We start from the raw sequence: 12,599 nt of genomic DNA on the forward strand, positions 1-12,599 counted from the left end.
TATTTTAATTAAAAAAATTAAATTAAAAAAGAATTATGGAAACTTGGCATGAGGAAATCAATAAAAAAAAAAGGTAATTAAAACAACAAAAGCATTTTAAAACGTTCTCAAGGCTTTTAAAACGTTTTCCAAATATTTGTAAAAAATTCCTTCTTTGGTTCCCAACATTCTCGCTGACACTCGTTCCTTCTCTAATCGATATGAGATCCCCTATTCCACCCCTCCTCATATCCCAATGTCCTTGCTAGCACACTGCCTCATGTCCACCCCTTCAGAGTCTAGTCTCCGTACGGACAAACCACCCGATGTCTGACTCTAATACCATTTGTAGCAACCCAAGTCCACCATGGACAGATATTGTTCTTTTTAGGTTTTCCCTTTCGGACTTTCCCTCAAGGTTTATAAAACACATCTACTAGAAAGAGGTTTCCCCACCCTCCTAAGGAAGGTTTCATACCCCTCTCCAACGTAGGTAGAATCTCACAAAAAGCGACTTAAATCAACACAAATATCTCGCAAGATTTAAAATATTTGTTTGTCTATATGAAACATTTGCAACATAAAAGCATAGAACCAAGAAAAAAAAAAAAAGAAAATGAAGGTTGAAGAGAATCTATGATCACCATTCAACATAAAAATAAGAGGGTACTAACAAGTTCAAACACAACGAACACAAAATCTAGTTTACTCATGAGCAGTTTTCACCACGCAGCAGCAGCAGCAGTCTTTACATTTTGAGCCACTTGGGTTTGACAGCTTTCTTATTAGTAGGCTTGGTTTCCTTGACAACAGGGTCAGACACAGGGGGAGGGGGTGCTGTTTCAGGCTCCACAACAGCCAATACAGGCTCGTCTTCTTCGTTCGCGATTTCGATACCTTTCAAAGACATGGCCTCCTCATTAAGGTAAGCCACTGAACCAACTGCCTCGCCTGTGTTCAACATAATAATTCTGAGAACCAGTTGCATTGCATCACAGTTCAAAGCAATCTCAAGTAAAAGATATTAGAACCAGAAATGCACATTTGACCTCATCATGATATCATTTCCGTATATAAAGAGTGGAGATAAGAAGGCACTTGTCTGAAATCATACGCTAAAAAGAAAATAAATGCATGATATGGATATCAACATTAGATCTCCATCATATAAGAAGCTCTATAAACGCATATATGCATATGTATATATCTAAGAAACTCTATATAGCAGGATGTCGCATATAGAAAACATGAAACAAATGAAGAATAAGTTAATACATATTCAAACTTAATTTGGAACAGGTATCTGAATTACATAGAACGTTTTCGTTCAAAAGTTTAGAACCATCCACTGGCCGTTTTCTCACATCCAGCAAAATGTGAGGGAAGATTCCTATCGAACTATATAAAGTACAAGAAATAGACAGACTAAGAATTAGAATTCAATAATCCAAGATGATATAATATTGAATACCACAGTCGAGCCAAAATATGTTGAATACCATATGTATAAGTAAATCCAATTTTGAAAACTAAAGCGCATACAGTACTTAGTCAAGCCACAAAAACTTCAAATAAGCATGGTGAATTTTGTATTCCAAACCTTCAGGTTGATCGTACGAAAAGTAAACAATTGCACCAGGAACAAAGCCAGCAGAATAAAAATCCTGTGTCAAATCTTTTATCTGTTTCTTGGGAGGCGCGGTATCTGCAATGTTAGGTAATGATGAATCAACTCTTAAGAACTCTTCAAAGAAACAACAGAAAATAGGTGAATATCAGATTGATCCGAGTTCTTTAGACATACAAATATAAAATGGAAGTTCTGGTTGAGCAACTACTTTGGTAAGAAGATCAACCAAGGCCTGCATTGTCTCGGATGGATGGAAAGTTGCCTCTAATGTGTGATTGTCAGGAAAGCGAACCCGTACACTAACCTGCAGCACAATGGTCAGGCTTAGTCCTAAAAAAACAACTTTAGAAGTGGTAATCTGCTAAGCATACCAATGATGTAAGAAAAAACAACAGGTTATCGAGTAGAAGTTTAGCTATAAAGTCTTGGTAGCACCTTTGTTATCCTTGACTTGCGAGCTGCCTCTTCTGCCTCTCTGATTTTCCGTGTTTTTAAATATTTCTCTGCCGGGATGGAAACATAGTGCATTACTATTTCTATAAAGATATATGTGTTAGCAGAAACAATGTGTCACCTACATGCATGTGTGTATGCATGTGTGTGTGCGCAGGCATGAAACTCCTAAAGGATGCCACCGCTAGTAGATATTGTTCTCTTTGGGCTTTCCCTTCAAGAGCTCCTCCTCAAGATTTTAAAACGCTTCTACTAAGGAGAGGTTTCTACACCGTTATAAGGAATGTTTCATTCTCCTCTCCAACCGATGTGAGACCTCACAATCCACCCCCCTTGGGGGCCCAACGACTTCGCTGGCATACCGCCCGATGTCTGGCTCTGATACCATTTGTAACAGCCCAAGCCCACCGCTAGTAGATATTATCCTCTTTCGGCTTTCCCTCAAGGTTTTAAAACACGTCTACTAGGCAGAGGTTTTCACAACCATATAAGGAATGTTTTGTTCCCCTTTCCAACCAACGTGGGATCTCACATTCATACAATCTTCCCAAATAATCATTGGGATTTTTGGAGTTAAAAGTGACATAAGATGCAGCTAGATTTCTGATAACGAAATAAGAATAAAGATCAACTAAGAAATTGTTGAACATGTTTCAAATCGTCTATTACCTACGAAAAATGCTCCTCCTAAATGATAATGCCAGCAATATCAAGGGAAAACGTGACAAGCATCAAAGCATTGTATGCAGCAAATCTTAGGAACCAAAAGAAAATTGTGCGCTTCAATTACTACTGATGAAGTAATGAAAATAACCACAACTTACCATCCTTTCTGCTTGCTAATACTCGGTAGTAGTCTTCTGCTGTAAACTCATAAAAGTCATCTGTCTCTCCTCCTAAGAAGAATAAAGGCATATAGAATGAGTTATACTTGCAAGGATGATCTAAAATCCATTTGTCTGTAAACTATGTCCAGAGACATCCAAGGATGCTGTCTTAAATTAATTTGTACCAGTGTTGGGCAATTCATCACTTGATGAAGACGGTGGCAATGTTTCAAACACTCGGATCTCTCGCCCAAATTTTTCTTTCGCACCCAGGAACTTGGCCTAACGTCAAAAATCCCCGGTGGGGATAAAAATAGTGAGCATTCTATACCAACAGCAGCAAATAACATTCAAATGGACCAAGTTTGCAGAAACATTACAGATTTACCCCAGAGATCGCCATATATGAGAACAAAATTATAGTTTTTTACCAGACAATGAGTGTGTACACCAAATAATCCAAGAAGGTTACCCATAATAAAACTCTTATCAATATAATTCGTTTAAGCACCGTGAGCATGATCCTTCTCCTCACCCTTAAAAAGAATCCCATTTCAAAAAACAATGTAAACCAGTTTAAGAAAGGGGGAAAAGGCCAGTATGTCCACAATCATAGAGTAAAAAGAAGGAAAAGAACAGAAAAACACGATGCAAGTAGAATAGAAAGACAAAAATACAAATCTAAAGAATACCCAGAATTCCCAATCAACAATTTCAAATTACTGGATCAAGCATAGGGCTGTTACAATCAGCGAAGTGTAAGCGACTGGAAGAGAGAGATAGAGAGAGAGAAGAAAGAGGCAAGAAGCGAATTGAGAAAGGCAATTTGTGGGTGTAGAGAAAGAATTGGAGAAAAGACCTTAGCTGATTCGTCAGCCATGGAGTTGATGTTGTTGTAGGTAAACCGCCTTCTCTTAAGTGCTAGAGAGTAAGAATCATCCCAAACCATGAGCAAAGAACACTAATTTGGAAAGGAAGAAGAAAGGCGAGTCTCATATAAATACTTCCCTTTTTCTTCAGGTTTCGCTCCCGTTTCTTGCTGGTTGATGCGGGCACTCATGAGGGGAATCAGAATTCCTAGCTGGCCACCCCCTTCCGCAAGTTGCTTCACACGTGCCTACCACACCTTTGAATTCCAGCTTCTGAGCTGGGCCGGGATTGGGCTCCGTTATTAACACATACGGCCCAAAACTCACAAAATACAATAATTATCCAAAAAGATTTTTTTTTTTTTATTATTGTTTTTTCTTTCCACAAAAATTGAAACAAAAATGTTCATATTTTATTTTATTCTCAAAAAATTTACTCATTATATTTTTCTTATTTTAAGTTATTAGTCGGTAGCTCTATTGAAATCGTCGTTGGGAACATTTTGATTGTGAACATTAATAAAAACTTTATATCCCATTATGACTTTGATCTCACCTATGTTTGTTAGATCTCACTTCTATTTCTCATTACATTCAAGAATCTATAAAAATTAATTTATTGATATTATCTTCCACTTCGAAGATAAGTTCGGGTGGTTTTGCTTTTGTTATTTCATGGTTGTGAGATCCCACCTCGATTAAAGAGGGGAACGAGCATTGCTTACACGAACGTAAAAACCCCTCTCTAAAAGACACGTTTTGAAAACGGTGAGGGTGACGACAATACATTACAAATCAAAATAGACCATCTCTACTAAAAGTAAGTTTTAACCAAGCACCCAAGTTTAAGTTGTTATAAATAGTATTAGAATCAAACATTGAACGATATCAAGTATTCTTTATAAGGATATAGAAACCCGTGAAGATGGGAACGATACGTAACGAACTAAAACAGACAGAATATCAGATACCCTTTGCTGAAACAAATTGAAATCCAGAGATAAACAGAGAGAATGAAACAAGAGAACAATAACTTCAATTACGGAAGAAGCAGGAAACTACAAAGGCCATCATCCAGATACTGATGAGCACAGTTATGAAAAATTGAACATCGTTCTTGCTTTTCACCCATTCAACAACAAAACAGGAATTTCCCAACCCTAACCCGGGCCTCGGTCGACCCGAATCCTTCTCTCCTAATCACATATACACAGAGAAAATGCATGAAAAATAGAAATTTCAGCTTCTTCAATGAAATGCATAGCAGCAGTGATGATCTCAACTTTTCTCCAATGCACCTCAAAGCCATCCAATCCAATTTGTTCAAAATGGGACCATGAATTTAGCTGCTGCACCTGCTTTTAATCACGTGGTGAGGTGATTAGATTACCTTTTATGCTCACATACCAATTGCAATATCAAATCTGCTGAACACCCATGTCAACATCTCCTCTTAGCTACCCAGTTGCTGCTCGTAAGCCTCCTTTGGTAGAGATGAGGACTGCTTCGTTACTCGCACCATTCGCCGCAGCAATCTCTTCTAAGCGTTTCCACTTGGCCTCACGCCTCGATTTCACATCCTTCTCCTGTGTCTCTTCTTGAAATTTGAGCAAACATTCCTCGAACAGCTCCGGGTCAGCATCCGAGAAGATCTTGCGGACGTTTTGTGTCAAGTTTTGTACAGCCTGGTTCCAGTGATTTCTTGAATTTCTCTCCAGCCCAGGAAATATAATCGGCAAAATGACTTTGCGGTTCTGTTTGATTAGGTTCTCAATCTGAGTATTGTTCCATAAAAATAGAGTCCTTTCAGCCACCTGAAAAATGAACAAGATAAACTTGGTACAGTCACATACAGAATCAAGAACACTAATTTTGCTTCTACTTGAAAAAGATTAAACAAAATGGTACTTGTAACCGTCCAAGCCCAAGACCAAGCCCACCGCTAGCAGAAAAAATGTTTTGTTCTCCTCCCCAATCGATGTGGGATCTTACAATCCACCCCTTCGGAGCCAGAGTCCTCGCTAACAATCATTTCCCTCTCCAGTCGATGTGGGATCTCACAATCCACTCTCTTAAGGGCCCAACGTCCACTAGTTCCTCTCTCCAATAGATATGGGATCTCATAGTACTTGTGGACTAATCTCGCAAGGTTACATCTCTAGATTCACAGGTTACCAAAACATTTGGCAACAATTGCACCTAAAGCGACTTGGCCCAGGTGCACACAAGGCACCTTTCTGCCTAAGCTCCAGCCTTTTAGGAGGAAAAAGAACTAAGCTCCAACCAGCTATTGTTCTCCAGTGTTGCCCGAATGAAAGCAAACAAACAAGGGTCGGGCAGGCACTTGACCTTTTTCATTAGTTTATATTAAATATGAAAGAACTATAGTTAAAGAAATAAATATACTAAATACGAAAGAACAATAATTAAAGTCGCATATATGAACTCAGAACTCAGAACCTAAAGTTACGAGCTCGCTATGATCTCACAGTTCAATTACCAAACTTAGAAATTAAAAGAAAAATACTAAATATGAAAGATCAATAGTTAAAGTTGTACAACCTATAGAATAGATCTTGTTCAGGTAAGATCTAGCTAAATCAGCCAACCTAAGATTACCATTGGAATAACAAAATCTAATATGAACCATTATAGATAGGATACTATGAAATTCCACATCGATTGGAGAGAGGAACAAGGACAGAACACTGGGCTCTGAAGGGGGATGGATTGTGAGATCCCCCATCGATTGGAGAGGGGAACGAGTGCCAGCGAGGACGCTGGGCCCCAAAGGGGGGTGGATTATGAGATCCCACTACGGTTGGAGAGGGGAACGAAGCACTTTTTATACGTGTTTTAAAAACCTTGAGGGGGAGTCCAAAAGGGAAAGCCCAAAAAGGATAATATCTGCCAGCGGTAGACTTGAAATGTACAAAGAGTGATCATTATAATGGTAGGAAAAACACTATCGAAGTTAACCTTAAACCAAACCTGCCATGGAATTATTGTTTCTTATCTCAAAAAAATCAAACTTGCCATGGAACTAAGAATAGGTAGCATCAAATTTGGAGCACTTAATGCCTTTTCAATCTACTTACCAGTGTAGAAACGTGTTAATTCAGGAACCATTGTTAAGCTAAAAAAGAGGGAAAGCAAGGAAATTGAGCGAAAAGAAAACGAAAAAGAACTCAGTCATACAGTCTACCTGAAAATGTGAACTGCTCAAGCAACGTCCAATCTGTCGAAACAACGGTACCATGCAACGCTGAAACTCGGCAGGCTGAGTCGCTTCTAAAACTTCTTCAAGTTCACCTAAGAACATCACCTCCTTGGAGCTGTTTGTAATTGGCCAATATTTTAGTAAGCCCCTTATGATTGTATCAGCAAGCTTGCAATCTTTCTCTACAAATTGTGTTATACAGTACGATAACTGCTGATGATACATGGGTATGCATTTCGGTTTGTGAAGAGGAATAAGTGCTCGAACGAGAAAGAGTTTATGCTCTTCTTTTAGAGGAAGAGCAAATCCATTGATTATACTGCCCAAAATCTCTAAAAGCTCAGCAATTCCGTTATGCTTCTCGGTTTCGAAAATAAACCGATAGAAAATATTGTTGATTGATTTCCTGATGAATGGTCTATGAACCATAAATTTCCCATAGATGCGGTGCAGAACTGTTTTCAAATAGTCCCTCTCTCTGGGGTCCTCAGAATCGAAAAGATCCAACAGTCTGAGAACAAAAGAGTGATCAATGTACCTCTTTGCCAACTTTGCATCTGTTTCAGGTGATGCCACAAACCTGAGCAGAAACTCATAAACAACTTGTAAGTGTGGCCAAGCAGGGTCCATTGAAGGCTCCTCTTCCTCGAGATCAAATGCTTCTAAAGCTTTGTTATCTCGTGATGGGATGGTAGGCGTTCGAAATAAATTCGACGACACCATCTTCACAATTTCTTGTATAACATTTTCTGACAGCTTTCCATTGACAGATGCAACATAATCAACAAGCTCTATTAGTGTCTGTCGTTTGATATCCTTTTCCTTGAGGTTCTTTGACGGGTCGGTGAAGTCAAACACCACACAACACATGTTCAGCTTCTTAATGAACAAACCCTGCTTCTCCGAATTCGGAACATCTTTGAAACCTGGTAGTGCCTCATAAGTAGCTTGGGAGTTACCATTTGACTTTGAATTGAGCCCTTGAGATGCCTTACTGCCATGATTTTGTCCAATACTCAAAGCAGAATTCGGGCCAGAAAAAGATCCAGTTCCAGCGTTGGCGTGGTTGTTGTTAGCTGCTAAATCATTGCTCCTCGAACTTGTAGAAGCATTAGAAGAAGAGATATTCGTCCCAGCTCCTTCACGATGCTCGGTTGACTTCGATGGTTTTCGTGGAAGCCTATTAAGTATTTGTTTAATCATGACTTCAATGGAAAAACAAAAGATTTTCCTTTTTCACTTCGAAACACTCACTAATTCTCTAATTTCTTCAAAGAAAATACAGCTTCTTTTACATGGAACAACGAACAACCTACAACAAATCAAGAAATTCCCAAATGTAGTCAGCAAAGGATTTAATACCATTTCAATAACAACCCCAGTAGCGTTTAGCCTGCAATCAAATGGGGGAAACCTCCTAAAACTAAACCCATTTAGCACTTCAATTATGAAACCTTAGAAGAAGAAAACAATGGCTATTCTTCCACCAAGAACACAACAGCAGATTTGCTCATATGGGGTTATATCAACAAACCCAGATGGGCAGATGCAGAGAACAATCAAATTAAAAGAAGAACAAGATCATTAAAAGTAGAATCACAAGAACAAACGACTTCCATCTTCAACAACACAAAAAAAAAGAAAAGGGCAGTGAATAATGACCTCACTCTATTCGTCTCTCTCCCCCGCCTCTATTCCCCTTGAGTCCATTAAGGTCAACAAGATAAGCAAGTGGATCAAGAGAGAACAAGATCTGGGCATGATCTATTGACCCACATCAATCTCCAGCAAAAGCAGCCTGCAAAATTCCCAAAAGGCAACAGGATGAGAAAACTGGGTCGCATTCAAAATAGATTCGAAATCAAAATAGGAAGAGATGATGTAAGAACAGGGGGAAACAAAAAAAGTGGGAAGCCGGAGGTAAAATTAAAAAGAGGTGGGGAATTGGAATTACAGAGCTATAGAAGACATGGATGCGGATTTAAGGCGTGAAAGAAAGAGCAGAGAGACGTATAGATAGAAGGCGAGGGATAAAGAAGAGGGGAAGAGAAGGAGATTGAGACCCAACCCAGTGAGTAGCAAAAAGGTTAGGTTAGAGAACAGCAATCCATGGCTGCTGCAGTGTTTGGGATTTCAAGATCGTTGTTCCAATGCTTTGTTTAGCAAAACAACAGTTTCTGATAATACCCTTTCTTCCTCACTTTCCCTTCATACTATCCTTCCAATTTCAACCTCAAAAAATTTTCTCCTTTATTTCCTTTAATTTTTTTACCTTTTCTTTTTCCTTTTCAAAATTATAGTTCATGGGTTTTCTTTTTCTGTCCATTTAAACTCTATATTCTTAAAAATTTGGTCAAAAAACATAGATTATTTCTGCGACATGAACTGAAAGAGCCATATTTTTAACAATATATTTTCGAAATTGTGGTTTATTAAGACCTTAATGTTTGGGAAGCGCTTTGGATGCCTTGTTTGGCGGTGGCTGATTCACTCATGGAGGAGATTATGAATCTCTCCCTCTTTTAAATGTGCATCAATTTTCACCCCCACACCTTTTACTTAAAAGTTGAATCTAACCAATAATCAAGCTAAATCACTCCACTTTTCTTTTTAACCTAATGGTATAATAATCCAACTCCACCAAATTAGGTATTGCAGAGTCATTTTACTCTGACACAATTTTAAAACTCACTTTCAACGTCACAATTTTAAAACCCATTTACTAGGCGTTTCCACACCCTTAGCCTCACAATTTTAAAACAATATAGGATCTTATAAATTGTCATCCAACTTTTACTAGCACCAATGTTAATACCCGAGGTACAAAAATATATTCGGAAGACAGAGAAAGGAGAAAGAGTGGCTTTATCTATCCATCAATTATCACCCCTAACCAAAATACATTATTATATCATTCAAAAACAAAAAAACAAAAAAAAGGAAACCACTACACATGTTCAAATTGAAAGTCTATAAGACTCGTAAAAATCCCTTGTGCTTCCTCTTCTTCCTGACCCGCCTCCTTCCTCGACTGGGCTCTTCTTGCCAAGGCAAAAGATGGGTTTTTGAATCGGTCAACGTGTCCAGCACCAGGTTCCTTACCCCTGTGTCATTGACCTCACAGAACCGGCTCGACCAGTCCTCTGGTTCCACTGCCTTAGTCCCCAGCCCTGGCGCCCTGTCCTTCGACCCCACGTTCTGCTGATCCTGCCAATCCGCCACGTACGTCGCCACCCGCCTGTAAAACTTCTCCTTAAACACTTCCCAAACTTGGTACTTGTAATGGTTTATGACCATCTCACTCCTATCCAAATTCACATACTGAAACCCATCTCTCAAGTGGAAATGATGCACCACGTTGATCAATGTGGAGTTCAAAACCTCCGGGTTCACTATGCTCTTGTGCCGCTCCGGCACGGCTTTCCTGCACGTGTACCCAACCGTAACGCCCTGTGGCGGCATCCGTTTCAGCCCCGATGGCCCGAAGCTGTGGCAGGACACGCGAATCTCCCCAACCGTGGTGTTTTTGGCTTGGTTTGTGAGCACGTCCAGTAGAGACAAACCACTTGGCAAGTAGAAAAACTCGTCAACATCAATGAATCCGACCCAGTTGCAAGAATCACGAGCCCGTAAAGCACAATGTGCAAAACCAGATTCCTGGGTCTTAATCCAGGGCCAGATATATCGGGAAATATTGTGTTTGACACTGAAGATTGATGCAATTGCGTCTTCTATGTCGTCGTCGCTGTTGTTGTCGTAGATGAACCAGCGGCTGACGCCGAGACGGGCGTGGTAAATGATCCATTCTTTAAGAAACTGTGCTTGGTTTCGCAGCATTGTGCATATGCACATCTCGTGGGGCTTCCGGGGGGGTGGTGCGGAGGATTCTGATAAGGGCAATGGGCGGGCTACTGATTTCAAAATTCCGCCGCCTTTAATTCTAATGGAGACTTTAATTGCATCATGGATTCTATTGGGATTGCCGTGCAAACTAATTGGTGTTCTACAGCGCGCAACTTCTTGGGCAATCGACATCACCTCGGACCTTAGCAGAAACTTGACCTTCCGAAAATCCCACCCAAAAACACACTCGAATTTCGACGCGTTGGTGAGTCGCTCAGGCCGTAGATTGAGGCCTTTGACAAAGACAATGGTGGTGTTGTCTCGGTCCATTAGTGCTTCATACGCAAGAGAGTCCCACCGGTGCGACTCCCCACCTCGGAGATGGGACTTGGATCTCACACTAATTGAAACTCTAGACCCGCGAGGCGGGAGTGGGCACCGGACTATTTGCTTTTGAAGACTCTCCTCATTATCCAAGCCGATCGGCCGCCGCCGCCGCCGCTTGTGGGGCACCGACGAGTTCCCGGCGAAATAAATGCAGGCGATATCCCTTATGGCAAATGGTCGAACAGTTTGTGGGTGGTTGATGAAAACGAGAGCTTGATCGGGTAGGGTCACCGTTTCTTGAACGGAATACCGAAAATTAACAGAGGAATCATCGGAAACGACGCTATTCACCGGAGTTTGCCGCGTGTGAACCAGCTCTGGTTGAAAGGAATCTGTTACACGTTTTACATACATCGAAGAAAACCGAAAGGAAAAAAAAAAAAAAAAAAAATCAGAGTTCCCAACAATGACAGATTCAAATTCCGATTAGATCAGGCAGAAATCTAAAAAAAAGAAATTAGTTAGAGCAATTGGGGAATGAAAATGGAAATGGAAAAACATACCACCGGAGAAGAGACGAAAAGTGATGAAAAGGAGGAAGGGTAGAACGAGGAGGGTGCACCAGAAGATGGCGATCCAAGAAACGACATTGCGTTTCCTCCGATCTTTCATGGCGGAGGCGAGGTCATATATGAAATTTGCGTAGGAAAATGATTGTGCCGGCGAGTGGGTTCAGTCATTCATGCTATAGGGGGCAGAACAGAGGCGAGCAGAGCAGGGCAGGGTCAGATCTCGTGGTCGGGCCCTGCGTTGGCTCTGGAATGGAAGGAAAGGAGAAGGAATAGAAGAAGGAAAGTTGTGTTGAGTTGTGTTCTGTTAATGGTTTGAAGGGAAAGAGAAAGGGCTGCCGCTTTTGGTGGCTTATCGGAGGGTGGTTACTGGTAAATCCTCATAAAACGAAGATTCCACCTCTTCGTCTTCTTCCCTTCCCTTCCCTTCCCTTCCACCCAAACAATGCCACCTCATCCAAAACTGCCTTTCCTTTTTTATCAACACTTTTTTTTTTTTTTAAACATAATTATATATATGTATAAAATTGTTTTTTAAAGTACAATTGGTTAATAAGTTTTGAGAATTTGTTTATTTTTAATTCGTGTACACAATTTTTTTCTTTATTTAGCCTCTCCATTTTAAAAATATATTTATTATGTAAAAATGCATTTATTTATACATTACTAATTGTCACCATACTTATTTGTGTTTGTGTGTTATATACTCGAGCATCGAATGACATTCGAGAGAAATATTTTAGAAAACGTGGACAAAAAAAATATGTTGAATTTTCTTAAAAAAAAAAGCAAACGCGAATAAACATAAGACTTACCTATTGGAAGAGTTAATAAGAATTTTGATAAATGCATTGTTTCATATTAAAATAAAATATCTTAAAA

At 39.8% G+C, this 12,599-nt stretch overlaps 3 protein-coding genes and 1 long non-coding RNA gene across 5 annotated transcripts; all 4 read right to left on the reverse strand.

Annotated features, from left to right (window-relative positions):
• Window positions 1–498: 498 nt before the first annotated feature.
• LOC111487594 (plant UBX domain-containing protein 1) lies at window positions 499–4,006 on the reverse strand. The gene is made up of 7 exons (XM_023135043.1): window positions 3,749–4,006; window positions 3,075–3,171; window positions 2,887–2,958; window positions 2,045–2,112; window positions 1,784–1,913; window positions 1,580–1,684; window positions 499–930 (listed from the first exon to the last, which is right to left on the reverse strand). The coding sequence occupies exons 1-7, from the start codon at window positions 3,836–3,838 to the stop codon at window positions 728–730; spliced, it is 765 nt and encodes a 254-aa protein (XP_022990811.1). The 5' UTR covers window positions 3,839–4,006; the 3' UTR covers window positions 499–727.
• On the reverse strand, window positions 3,207–3,742 carry LOC111487595. Its single transcript, XR_002719098.1, has 2 exons — window positions 3,582–3,742; window positions 3,207–3,425 (listed from the first exon to the last, which is right to left on the reverse strand). It is a non-coding gene; the product is annotated as an uncharacterized LOC111487595 (long non-coding RNA).
• Window positions 4,007–4,767: 761 nt separating the features above from the next.
• LOC111487101 (serine/threonine protein phosphatase 2A 57 kDa regulatory subunit B' theta isoform-like) lies at window positions 4,768–9,203 on the reverse strand. 2 transcript variants are annotated; one of them, XM_023134337.1, is made up of 4 exons: window positions 9,047–9,203; window positions 8,641–8,776; window positions 6,964–8,290; window positions 4,768–5,572 (listed from the first exon to the last, which is right to left on the reverse strand). In XM_023134337.1, the coding sequence occupies exons 3-4, from the start codon at window positions 8,179–8,181 to the stop codon at window positions 5,216–5,218; spliced, it is 1,575 nt and encodes a 524-aa protein (XP_022990105.1). In that variant the 5' UTR covers window positions 8,182–8,290; window positions 8,641–8,776; window positions 9,047–9,203; the 3' UTR covers window positions 4,768–5,215. The 2 variants fall into 2 exon arrangements, with proteins under 2 accessions (XP_022990105.1, XP_022990104.1); XM_023134336.1 differs by having other exon boundaries at window positions 8,933–9,203.
• Window positions 9,204–9,825: 622 nt separating this feature from the next.
• On the reverse strand, window positions 9,826–12,171 carry LOC111487784 (glycosyltransferase family 92 protein RCOM_0530710-like). The gene is made up of 2 exons (XM_023135311.1): window positions 11,712–12,171; window positions 9,826–11,540 (listed from the first exon to the last, which is right to left on the reverse strand). The coding sequence occupies exons 1-2, from the start codon at window positions 11,818–11,820 to the stop codon at window positions 9,949–9,951; spliced, it is 1,701 nt and encodes a 566-aa protein (XP_022991079.1). The 5' UTR covers window positions 11,821–12,171; the 3' UTR covers window positions 9,826–9,948.
• Window positions 12,172–12,599: the final 428 nt, after the last annotated feature.

Source organism: Cucurbita maxima, unplaced genomic scaffold (genome assembly GCF_002738345.1).
Source record: "Cucurbita maxima cultivar Rimu unplaced genomic scaffold, Cmax_1.0 Cma_Scf00012, whole genome shotgun sequence".
Taxonomy (NCBI): domain Eukaryota; kingdom Viridiplantae; phylum Streptophyta; class Magnoliopsida; order Cucurbitales; family Cucurbitaceae; genus Cucurbita; species Cucurbita maxima.

Coding starts and splice junctions, on each gene's coding strand:
- LOC111487784 (XM_023135311.1), bottom strand. CDS start 11,820: ATGAAAGATCGGAGGAAACGCAATGTCGTTTCTTGGATCGCCATCTTC. Junction 11,541..11,711: donor TTTTCGTCTCTTCTCCGGTG/GTATGTTTTTCC, acceptor AACGTGTAACAG/ATTCCTTTCAACCAGAGCTG.
- LOC111487594 (XM_023135043.1), bottom strand. CDS start 3,838: ATGGTTTGGGATGATTCTTACTCTCTAGCACTTAAGAGAAGGCGGTTT. Junction 3,172..3,748: donor TGGCTGACGAATCAGCTAAG/GTCTTTTCTCCA, acceptor TTTTGACGTTAG/GCCAAGTTCCTGGGTGCGAA. Junction 1,685..1,783: donor AGAACTTCCATTTTATATTT/GTATGTCTAAAG, acceptor CTAACATTGCAG/ATACCGCGCCTCCCAAGAAA.
- LOC111487101 (XM_023134337.1), bottom strand. CDS start 8,181: ATGATTAAACAAATACTTAATAGGCTTCCACGAAAACCATCGAAGTCA. Junction 5,573..6,963: donor TGAGCAGTTCACATTTTCAG/GTAGACTGTATG, acceptor TTCATTTTTCAG/GTGGCTGAAAGGACTCTATT.